The sequence below is a fragment of the Brienomyrus brachyistius genome, chromosome 1 (assembly GCF_023856365.1).
Source record: "Brienomyrus brachyistius isolate T26 chromosome 1, BBRACH_0.4, whole genome shotgun sequence".
NCBI lineage: Eukaryota > Metazoa > Chordata > Actinopteri > Osteoglossiformes > Mormyridae > Brienomyrus > Brienomyrus brachyistius.
Window position 1 is genome coordinate 17905297 of NC_064533.1, and position 12262 is coordinate 17917558.

A 12262-nucleotide genomic window follows, 5' to 3' on the forward strand; every position below is an offset into this window, starting at 1 on the left:
ATTGTTGCTGGGTGCTGACAGGGCAAATCCATGCAGAAAGATTCACGGCGTGTGCTATGGAAACAGGCGCACATGCACCGGCGTGCGCTCACAGTGATGTCGCCTCACGGGGCTTACACAGCATCAACACGGACCAGACTCCATCATCCTGCTTCTGAGCGCCACTGCAATAAGACGCCGTGACTGTCCTGGTGACCTTCTTCATGTCCATGTTGAAAGCTCACCAAGGATTGCGTTCCTGTGCTTGTATGATGTCATTTGACACGGGGCGTGGCGCTCATCAGTCCGTTACTGCAGGAAGGGATCATCCGTCTTCTTCAGCCAGGTTTAGAGCAACACGCTGATTACTGCCACGTCCTGCCGTATCTTTGCAGGAATCACAGTGTAGGCGATAAACATTTGCCCTGAGGACTGTAACGCAGATCTCTCATGAAACAGATGGCATATCCGTGTGAAGGCTGTTTGTCAGCGTGAGCGTGAGTATGGAGAAAGATCCCATACAGGAAGGGGGTCACCATACTCACTGCAGCTGAAAACATGCTCTGTACACCTCTCGCCCCCCAATGGTCCCCACCTCACCCAAAGGCCTATGATATACGTCTGGAATAAAAGGCAGCCTCATTTTGAATATTTGCCCTCCTTTTGACATTTTGTGCTTCTCCAGGATTTGGCTCTGGAGCCCCCTTCGACTTTCCAGCGCATTCCGCGGGCCCAAGGACGAAGGCAGCCTCTACTGCTGAACTAACGGCCATAATGGATGGGCTGCCAGACCTCCCCGCTGCGGCAATTTGACGACGACGGCATGTTATATACCAGCCTATTTGCGGCTGTGATGAGCTGCAGACACCCCCATTATTTATTATGGGGGGGGGGGCAGAGGAATGGCGCAGGGGTCACTGAACCTGGGAGGGAGAGAGGCATTAATAAAAGCCCTCGTGTGAGTGTGTGTGTGTGTGTGTGTGTGTGTGAGTGAGGAAGGGACAGGGAAACGCCACCGTCAGACACCCTGACCACACAGCACCTGGAAAAGTCTCAGCTGGGCTGCTGAAAACTCACCGTGACACAGGCCACATGGTGGTGGCACAAGCCAGGTGGTGCTGACACAGGCTCCATGACACAGCACAGGTGATGATGACACAGGTCATGTCAGTGACACAGGCTATATGACACAGGGCACACGATGGTGTCACCAGTCCCTCACTTGTGGCTCCCAGAGACAACGTCACTGTTTATCTGAATGAATTGCACGTCACTCATTACAAGCGCCCTTAAACGTCGATGTACCGCAAAGCTGTGCACTGAGCCCTCTCTTCTTCTCCCTTTTCATCCATGACTGCATTCCCACATGTGGCTCCAGCACCATTATAAAGTTTGCAAATGACACCATGATGACAGGCCTAATAAGATAATAAGAGGTGATGATGAGGTGGCCTACAGAGCTGAGGTTCAGCCCTTGGCAGAGTGCTGAATAGACAATAACCTGGCCCTTACCACTCAGAAAAGCAAGGAGTTCATTGTGGACTTCAGATGGGTAATGAGCTGTAACCGTACTCCCTTCTACCTCGGCCGAGAAGAAGTCCTGGATGTGCCCAGCTTCAAGGTCCTTGGTGTCCACATATCTGAAAACTTCATCTGGACCATCAACTCCTCTGTGCTGGTCAAAGAGGTGCAACAGAGCCATTACTTCCTGCAGAGGCTGAGGAAACCACATCTATCGCTGCGGCATCAAGAGCATAATCACAACCTGCATCCTGATACCGTACCACAGCTGCTCCGCTTCTGACCGCATAGCACTTCAGAGTGGTGAATATTGCTCAGCAGATTAAGGAGGGCAATGGGAATCTTCAGAGATGGCGCTCCCCCCCTCCCCCCTCCCCCCAGCAGGCACTGCAGGAGCCTCTGCACTCGCACCCCCACGACTGTCACTCTGCTGAGCTCGAAACTACGGCACTGACAACCTCCTCGCCCTGCCCCCCCATTGTGTATTTGTCTGTAATTCTCTCTACGTCATCCATTTACTTCCTGTTGCTTTCTATTTGCCACAAATGTATTTATTATTGTGCTGAATTCATGTCATTGCATTCCAAGTCCTTTTTCACATGTTTATTTTTTCAGTGCCTAATTGATTTGTATTCTTCCAGTATTCTTGTCACGTAAAGCATTTTGTAAACTTGTTTTCCTATATAAATAAATTTATTATTAAACAATATTGCATATATCATATATATTGCTTTCTATGTATGCAGTTTTGCATATACCTGAATATTCCCATTAAAGGCAGACCCTATATACCCTCCTGGTTTCCGTACTAGCTCTAAACTCCTGCGCTTTACTGTAAATTATGGTACTTTCTGCATAATAGTAAAATAATGTTATTCCTGCACTTCTGGTCAGACTGCATTTCATTGGCATTGTACTCGTACTCTGCATGAAGACAAAAAGGTGAATCCGATGTGATCTGAAATGCCTTCACTGCCAAGCAGATTATACAGCACTGTTTAACACAGCCGTGCAGAGCAATCCACACAGTCCAATCAAGGTCTTCAAGTCAGCATCAGCCCAGTGCCGTGTTAACGTGTAAAAGGACCAGCGTGACCTGAACGTGACCCAAACGTAACCCTGTCTCCACTCCAGCCAGAAGCCCCTGACATGTTCCCATAATTTATCTCAGTGGCGATTAGTAGGAAAGCCACCGTTAAAGCTGAGCTTCGTTACGTCACATGGCACCAAAGGAGAAGACCTCAGCTTGCCTAGGGGCATGGGGCTGTGTGAAGGGGGCTCTAATGTGGGGGACGTCCTTCAAACAACTGTGCTTGGCCTCACTCACAATGCTAAGGCATCACAAGACATCTGACCCCCATATATACTGACAAGAACTAATCCTTAAAACAGAGACTCGCGTGATTATTTATAACTTCAGCTCATCTCCGTATGTCTCATGGAATGGAAGACGATGCAGGCAAAAAGAGAATTTCTCCACAGGGGGATAATAAAGTACCACAAATTTTTTCTATTCTACCAGACAGGCAAAAACAGAACGAACGAAAAATGTTTTGTTTTTTTTATTTATTTATTAAACATTCCCCATGAAATTCAGAGATTCCTGACGGAAACAAAAACAGGTGATGGTCCCAGTGAAAGATGAGGACAGTCGGCAGAAGTGTACAAGAGCTGCGTGGAATGCTCTGGACGATCGGCGTTACGGAGGACCACACTCACGTAGAGTGACCCCCTCCCCTGTAAGCCCTGATAAATGATCGCACCACTTCCCGATGCCCAGCTTTGGAGCATCAGGGCTACAAAGGCAGACGCTTTTTGCAGATAAATGCTGGATTGCATGCTTTGGCGTCCCCTCTTTCGTCTGGAATGCAGGCGAGTTACAGGATGATTGCCCATGTTTAATACGTAATGTGCGTCCAAAAGTAATAATTACCATCACGAAAACAGCCAAAAACAAATTATGGTAAATAATATAGCCTTGGGAATTACTGGGGAACATACAGTAGGAGGATGAGACACAGAGCTGCTCACGTGTGCAGACCGAGCAGCACTTCCTTCACACCACCATCAGTCAAAAATAATGGTGGCAAAATGCCTTCACAGGTGTCTGTATAGGTCGTCAGCCCGATCTGAGTGAGGGCCAAAGAGCCCCCACCCTCTCACACGCAAACCCACCTTAGGCGTTTTATAGATGTCATATTCACATCCATTTTGACGTCACACCCCTAGTTCCAGCAGCGCCCCACTCTGATTGTCGGCGTTTGCTAGCTTTCCTGGACTCCTGGCGGGATGGCTGAGGCTGGGGTCCCGCCAGAGTGACAAAGAGCCGCAGGTCACTATACCACACTCAGATCACTCCCAAACCCACCCCAGGACAAACTCTCCACAAATGTGACAGTTCAGACATTCAGTTAATTTTCTTTGTACGACAAACATAGTTCAAGGTTCAGTATACAGTGGAGGAAGGCAGAGGCGTGAGGATAGTTTACCGGCACGTGTCAAACGTGCACTTTTTCATATATTCATCATGGACACAATTAGTAGAGACAGCAAATACCCCCATACCTGTGCCAGTGTGGCAACACAGACAGAGATGAGCCCCAGACCCACGCCAGTACTGACAGTGATTACCCCCTTAACCGTGCCAGAGCGGCAGCACATACATCGATTACCCCCATACCCACACCAGGGTAGCAGCACAGACAGCAAATGCCCCTGCACTCCCACCAGCTACGGTCCCATTCTTCGAAACCTGAAGTGTGCCGTACTATGGCCAGCACACCAGGAGGTGACCAGCACACCAGGAGGTGACCAGCTCCCCACAAACTTAGAGCAGGACCTCCTCACTTCACCGGGGTGCCATCAGGCCTGGCCTCAGAGTCCCGCCCCTCGCAGGTCCTGATTGGATCGTGACATGTCTGTCAGGTCCGCAGTCTACACATTCTGCGATAGCAGCCTCCCCCGTTTCCTCGATAACACCAGCTTCCTGATGTCTGCCAGAGACGGAAGCTTCATCTTGTCCCTGTTCTTGCTATAAACATTCAGGAATATGCCAAAGACGACGAGGAGGCCACCCCACACGTACCTGCAAAGGAAGCCGGCAAAGACAGACAAATATTCATCGGTTACACGGCTCAGCAAGTCACACTATGACACACCACTGTGGGCGGAGGTGGTCGGAGGTGGACCAGTGCCACTTACTGGAAGGTAAATGGCTTTGCGAAGAACATAAAGGACAGGACAATTGTCATCGCCTTCCTGCCTGTTGTCACTGCAAAGGGGAATGAAGGCGGTGGAGAACAGAAGAGCAAAGATAGTCAGCCATTGGTGACACCCGTCACGAAGCCACACGGGAGGCGTCGTGTCAGAATTGCACATGTGCAGAGGGCTAGCAGACACTCACCTGTGACTGCAACCAGGGCACCAAAGAGCTTGATCAAGGCCAGGACGAAGGAGATGCCGAAGTACCCAGTGAGCGAGAAGAGGAAGGCGTAACCGTAGGTCTTCAGCGGGTGCTGCAGGAGATGGGGGCAGGGGATGAGTACAGATCGAGGGGGGCCCGGGGGGGGGGGGGGCAGGGTTACTGTGTTCTGTCTGTCACTGGTTTGTGTCGGGTTAGACCAACCAATCACCTAAATGGTGGGGTAGAGTTTGACACTCATTGGTCTAAACCGACACAAACCAATAACCTAACCGGCAGCATTAGTCTGACTGAACCATTCAGAACTAAGCAGAGATTTAGTACATTTTCACTATTTCAGTTTATTAGCTGCTGTGATAAGGGCACCTGGGAACAGAAGGCCACTGCTGGTCCTAGACCCCCGACAGAGATGAGGCCCACGAATATGTAGACGAAGCCGATGGAGTAGGAGTACAGGACCTGCAAGCCAAGGCCATACGGTTAGCACGTTAGCATCGCCGCCCCAACATGCCGGCCCCCGGGTGGCACTGCTCCCGTTTTACCATCTCCGAGTTGGAGCCATTGTGGAGCTTCATGGCCTTTTCCTGCACGTTCCCAATGGCGGCGTCAGCACAGAGCGCCAGTGAGATGAGGATCACCCCTGGAGGGCAGAGAACAATCTGTGTGACGCAGGGACAGGCAAAAGGGGGGGCACTGTCTCCACTGAAGAGCCACACAGACATGGGGGCTTTCTTTAATAAATTTTAAAAAGCTATATGTAAAATATGAATTATACAACGACAAACACCATAACAGCAAGAAAAGTAAAAGATGATAGGGTAATTAAGAGGGGTGCAGCACCTGTGAGGTCGAAGTTGGGCGCGATTTTGCTGTCAGCCAACGTGAACCACACCAACCCCAGGCTCATGCAGATGGCAGCGGACACGTCGGCCACGTTGTAGCGCTTCCCTGCAAGGCAGTACCAGTGAGGCCTTTCGCACCCTGAGCCGGGGGCAGCTGAAAACTAAGGCCCCCAGGACCAGGCAACACAGAGTGTCAGGCTACAGAGCAAAGTCAGGGGTGGCGTCAAACCCCATCCCCCCACAACCGATGGCCCACGTGGACAAGGTGAGGCTGCAGTTGCCCAGATGCCCCTTGAAACCCCCCTTTGAAGGGTTCATATCATGTCTCCCTGCAAACAGACTGAGCAACCCCCAGGAAAAACAGGGTCCACACAGCAAAATCTATCACAAAGACACAGTGGGAAGCTACAGGATGGGAGGCGCACTAATGAAGAAATTGACGACAGTACAAAAACACGGTTGCTACTGCGAGGCATGGACACGACCCCCAGAGTGACACGTGGACACGACCCCCAGAGTGACACGTGAACACTCCAGAGAATCAGAGTGAGTCGGCTGGGGATTCAGCACTGATCCTTACCTTGGATAAAAACTCCGCCTACCATCACCGGGACGAGTTTGCAGCACTTGAAGATAACTTGAGTGGGATAGTTCAAATATCCCAGAGAAGTATTGGACAAGCCCATGGTGCCCACAGTTAAGAAGGCAATAATCATGTATGTTTTCCCTGGGATTCTGAAAGAGGAAAAAGTCCAGTAAACGAACTGAGAACCAGATCTGGCTGGATTGGGAGGAGTTAATATCTCAAGTTTCGTATATCTCAGGGGGTACGCAGCGCTCCTCAAACCCCAGTCCCCTATTAAAAATAAACCACCGCCATTCACAAGCCCTTGAACAACAGGGCACCATTCTACAGGAAGGGGGGGGGGAGCAGTGAGAATCAGGGACCACTTTACCGGGGATCTGGAGCAAAGGGCCAGAGGTGGAGGTGCAGGAAGACTACCATAGAGGAGCATCAAGCTGGTAATAAGCGGCTGTCACCGCAGGCATGATGGCTGGGCTCTTACCTCCGCCTTTTATCCTGGGTGAGCTGCAGCTCCACCAGTCCAAAGAGTGAATAGAAGCCAAACTGTACCAGGGTCAGGTACCAGCCAAAGGGTTTGAAACCCTCCATGGAGAAGATGAGCTCCTGGAAATGTTCAGATCAACAGTGCCTATGAAACACTGCCCTGCCTGCTAACCATCCTGTGCTTTACTCTGTCACTGTTCGCCTGGCTGACTGGCTTTTTTTCTCTGTGGAAACACAGCGCTTCAGTGCATTGCATAGCTGACATGTTCTGCAGCATCTAACAACACCAGTAAGCGCAAGTCCAACAGCACTGCTCTGCTTGGGGCTGCGTGCGGCTTTTCTGGATGTTTCTGTCTGCCCTGACTACTCGCTGGCGGCTTTAAATACCTCATAACATGAGTCCGGCTCACCTGCAAGTACCCGTAAATCAGGTAGAAGACGAAGACACCAGTGACGCAGATGAAGAACTGGGCAAAGGTACCGAAGCTGCTCAGGTTGATGCCCAGCACGCGCAGGTCCTCCACCGACTTGATATGGGGCGACATGACCTCCGTGGCCGACGGCACCGATATGGAGATGTGCTTCCTGGCGTTGTTGTAATTAATGAAGCCGAATTTGGCACTCATGGCGAGCTATGGATACAAAAGCAATGTAAAGCCAAAACATCAACGTCATGACAGCCATACACAGTCCCCGTGCAGTTGAAGGGCGTTTCTTCCTGATAGAAATAATTTGTTTTCTGCACGTTGTGTAAGCAAACAGAGAACTTTAAAACACTACCGATACCGAACGTCCTTGCTTCTATTCGTGTTTTGAAACTTTTGCAATGTAACACGTCACAGTTAACGGGGAGTTTTCGTCTTGTTTTTGCGGACATTTGATAAAAGTTGCCACGCTTACACGGTTTACGAATAAGAATACGATGCTGGTTCTATCTCACAGAGAAAAGGCTCGATCTGCAGCTGAATCCTTACCTGCTCACGCTGCGATCAGGACACGGGGCTAGCGAGTAAGTTACCGACCGACTCCTCATCAAACCTTACAGCTCCGCACCGTGTCAGCGGCCAGCCTGCACATCCACGTAGGTAACCTGTGCAAATTCATAGCAGACATTCCGGGAAAGACACGCTTCACTTCCGCAACATGGGATTGAGTCCACTCGGGTTTCAGCATAAACACCGGGGACACCTATCACCTTTCACAGCGAGCATAACGGCACCGAGGCTTAACTTTTCTCCAAATGTACCGACCATAACAGATGCCGGTTTCCCAGCCTAAAACGCCTGTAGTGTAAATATAACCGGAATGCAACGTCTTTTCCGGGTACAGCAGCCAGCAGCTTCCGTTTAGATGAACGTTGACCCGGAGGAGGCGTTTCCCTATTGGTCGGATAGCCGGAGCTTTGCGGCTTCAGTGAGAGTGTCACATGCATTGTGTCATTTCTATGAAAGCCCACGCTTGCAAGTGTCATGTTTATTAATGAACAGAAGCTTCTGAGTCTAACGTAAAACATACAAGCAATTAACTATATACTTTCCTGAGTATAACTATGTATGCGATCAATAAATCTTTGGTTTGGATAATATAAATGTGTTAGCTGGAGTATGTTGAATATATTATAAATTAGTAATTTGGAAATTTTTGGGTATATTATAAATGAATCAGATGGCGTATACTGGGTATATTATAATTGAGTTAGATGGATTATGCTGGGAATATTATAAATGATTCAGGAATAGTATTCTGGGTATATCACCAATGAGTTTGGTGGAATATTGTGGGCATATTGTAAAATAATCAGGTGGAGTATGCTGGGTATATTTTAAATCAGTCAGGTGGAGTATGCTATGAATATTAATGGAGATAAGATTCATGCACAGTATTCTGGGTATATTTTAAATCAATCAGGTGGAGTATGCTATGAATATTATTGGAGATAAGATTCATGCACAGTATTCTGGGTATATTTTAAATCAATCAGGTGGAGTATGCTATGAATATTATTGGAGATAAGATTCATGCACAGTATTCTGCATGAATCTTATCTCCAATAATATTCATAGCATACTCCACCTGATTGATATAAAATAATGAGTTTGGTGGAATATTGTGGGTATATTATAAATTAGTCAGATGGTGTATTATGGCATCTTATACATGAATCAGGAGGAGTATTGTGGGTATATTATAAATGAGTCAGGTGGAGTATTCTGGGTATACTATAAATGAGTGAGTTGGAGTATTCTGCGTATACTATTCATGAGTGAGTTGGAGTATTCTGGGCACATCATAAATGAGTCAGGTAGAATATCCTGGGTATATTATAAATGAGTCAGGTGGAGTATGCTGGGTTTATTACAAATGAGTAAGGTAGAGTATCCTGGGTATATTACAAATGAGTCAGGTAGAATATTCTGGATATATTATAAATGAGTCAGGTAGCGTATTCTGGGTATATCATGAATGAGTCAGGTAGGGTATCCTGGGTATATTATAAATGAGTCAGGTGGAGTATGCTTGGTTTATTACAAATCAGTAAGGTAGAGTTTCCTGGGTATATTATAAATGATTCAGGTAGAATATTCCGGATATATTATAAATGAGTCAGGTAGAGTATCCTGGGTATATTATAAATGAGTCAGGTAGAGTATCCTGGGTATATTATAAATGAGTCAGGTGGAGTATGCTGGGTATATTATAAATGAGTCAGGTGGAGTATGCTGGGTTTATTACAAATGAGTCTGGTAGAGTATTCTGGGCATATTATAAATGAGTCAGGTAGAGTATTCTGGGTATATCATAAATGAGTCAGGTAGAGTATCCTGGGTATATTATAAATGAGTCAGGTGGAGTATGCTGGGTTTATTACAAATGAGTAAGGTAGAGTATTCTGGGTCTATTATAAATGGTTCAGGTGGAGTACTCTGGGCATATTATAAATGAGTCAAATTATATATTATAAATGTAACCAAAGTATAACACTCCACACTCTTTGTTGGTATCGGGTGTATGATATTGGCACATAGTCCAGATGTCACCCACTCCGCCTGTGATCCTTTCCTCTTCCTTGTCCTCCACCCCCCTCCTGGCTTCCAGCAGATGACATTGTTCCCTCCATCCACACTAGAGGTTAATTCGGTCCAGGATCACATTACTCCCTCCCTGCTCTTTGACAGTATAAAAATTCCGAGTGGACAGCTCAATCCCTCTTCCATCTCAGATTTGATTGTAATGGTATTGCCTTTTGTTCCTGGGAGGCCTGCAGCTGCATTCCCCTGCTTTATGACACTTAAATAGCCAGGCTACAATTTTTCCATCTATTCAAAAAATACGGTTAATAACTCATTTGGAATGAGGCTTCTCACGTAGTGGACAGCACCACGCTTCTGAAGTGCGGAGAGGAAAGGGTTAACCCATCTCTGTGAATTTACAGCACTTTCCACCACACTGCACTTAGAGGGAGTCCCCCACAGAGACACAGGCACCATATTTTGGGCCCCTTACCATATTCCACGGAGTCCAGGAGTCCAATTGTCGGCACTCTGTGTCACGCACATGCTCATATATTTGTAGAATTGATCTCAACTCTTTGTCTAGACATTTAAATAAAAAAGTGATTATTGTTTGATTGACAGGTAGGTGGGCGCGTCCTGAGTTTGTTGTAGGTGCAGCGACTGGTGGACAATAATGTTGGGGATTCACACCCATGTGATGTGAGGCCTCTCGTCTGACCTGACACACAGCTGTGAATGAGAAAGACAAGAGTAGCCAAAACATCCAAACAGGGACTGATAAAGATTTGATAGTACAGTTTTTATAAATGAACCACAGGCAGTTGACATACTGTTTATAAGACATCATATAAACAGTCTGGGTCTAAGCATTTTAATCCTATGCACGTTAACAGATGGACGCTGATTCACTGGTTTAATATTTGTTATCTTACATCACTTCCTTTCTCAGTATTCCAAGTCGGGTGATGTTCACTAACATAGCTGACAGCAGTCGTCGTCATGCTCATTTCACACCTTCGTCCTCTTAAATATGCACGTGTGTCTTTGTCTCTTTCAGGTTCATGCCCTGTTAAATGCTTTTCTGAAAAATTATGGAGATATGCAAATATGTGAAGCTTTTAATTTCAGTGAGTCAGTGTAACCTTGTTCAGAAATGTAAACTAGGTCACTTTGCCGACCTTCTCAAACTTTAGTTCCATGTCGGTTCATCAAACAGATCCTTGTGTCTTTATGCTCTATATTCTACTGAGATCAAGCTGTTTAAACATTAGCATGTCTCCTAAATGGATGGATGGACGGACGGGTGGGCAGCTCCATCTGTATGCCTCACGCTGGCTGCATCTCTCAGCGAAGCTCCGATAGTGGAGCGAGAGCCCAATAGCTCTCAGCTGTCCCTGAGTCTCTGCACCTGAACCTGCTCTGAGAAAAGCAGCTGGAAATGCAGCCCAGGGCTTGGTTTGCATCTCAGATATGACACAGTTCCATGGAGGTTCACTTATCTGAGGAAACACCAAGGAGAAGCCAGATTAACATACAGAGGCGACTTCCTGTTGGTGTGTGTTCGATGGAGTGTTCAGTGCAGAGTACAAACTGATGTACGGTGTGCTGGTTAAGGTGGTCTGCACACATGCTTGGGAGTGTGTGTGTGTGTGTGTGTGTGTGTGTGTGTGTGTCGGGTTGGGGGGGACAGGCTGATGGCCTCCTTCTAATTCAGTTTACCCACACACTGCTAGACACTCTCACATCCAAGGCCACATCACGAAATATGAGGAGAAATTACACAATACTTTTTATATAAAATAAGCTTAAATTTATCTGTCATAAAACTCATATCTTTTATGAACAATGGGAAGGGAACCTTTGGAAATATACACTTAAATGTGACCCTGTCGAATTGAAAACGGCAGGTACCCTAATAATCCATTTGTGCTGCCTTTTATCCAGAGCTAACGGGCCATTCTGGTCGCCTCTCTTGCTGCCCCTCGCAGAATGTTCCGTGATGAAGAGGAGAAATGGCCTTGTTGGTGATATGGCCTCTCAGAGACTCTGTATCCTTCCTTGCATCGATCAACCTGAACCGCTGCTCTCCGCTTTCTTTCTACTTTGACTTGCATTTGCATGTAAACAATTTTTTAGCCTATTCTTTAAGGAACATCTGGAAAAAGACACAGGACCACACCTTATGTTTATGTTAAAGATGTCCATAATGGTGGATTATACAGGAGCAAATGATGCCCTCCTATTAATAATGAAGACAAGCGTGTCCAAGATGAGCAGCTCCAACGAACAATTCCTCCCACTAATTGCATCAGAATAATCACGGTTAAGGTCACAGGCAGGGTGAGGCTGACGGAGCAGAGTAAGAGGTCCAGTCAGTCTGTTACCTTCACACTGTCTCATTAATTAAGGGCAGCTT

At 47.1% G+C, this 12262-nt stretch overlaps 1 protein-coding gene across 1 annotated transcript; it reads right to left on the minus strand.

Annotated features, from left to right (window-relative positions):
• Nucleotides 1-3902: 3902 nt before the first annotated feature.
• slc35b3 (solute carrier family 35 member B3) lies at nucleotides 3903-8200 on the minus strand. Its single transcript, XM_049024658.1, has 10 exons — nucleotides 7807-8200; nucleotides 7243-7464; nucleotides 6831-6952; nucleotides 6344-6498; nucleotides 5762-5869; nucleotides 5464-5561; nucleotides 5288-5380; nucleotides 4904-5015; nucleotides 4702-4771; nucleotides 3903-4585 (listed from the first exon to the last, which is right to left on the minus strand). Exons 2-10 carry the CDS (start codon nucleotides 7456-7458, stop codon nucleotides 4435-4437), a joined length of 1125 nt encoding a protein of 374 aa, XP_048880615.1. The 5' UTR covers nucleotides 7459-7464; nucleotides 7807-8200; the 3' UTR covers nucleotides 3903-4434.
• Between the last annotated feature and the right edge of the window lie 4062 nt (nucleotides 8201-12262).

Bases quoted from the DNA above. Each gene is read 5' to 3' on its own strand.
- slc35b3 (XM_049024658.1), bottom strand. From the start codon at position 7,458: ATGAGTGCCAAATTCGGCTTCATTAATTACAACAACGCCAGGAAGCAC. The intron at 5,870-6,343 runs GTAAGGATCAGT...ACTGCCTTGCAG, and splicing joins AGGCGGAGTTTTTATCCAAG to GGAAGCGCTACAACGTGGCC. The intron at 4,586-4,701 runs GTAAGTGGCACT...CTTCCTTTGCAG, and splicing joins GCAAAGCCATTTACCTTCCA to GTACGTGTGGGGTGGCCTCC.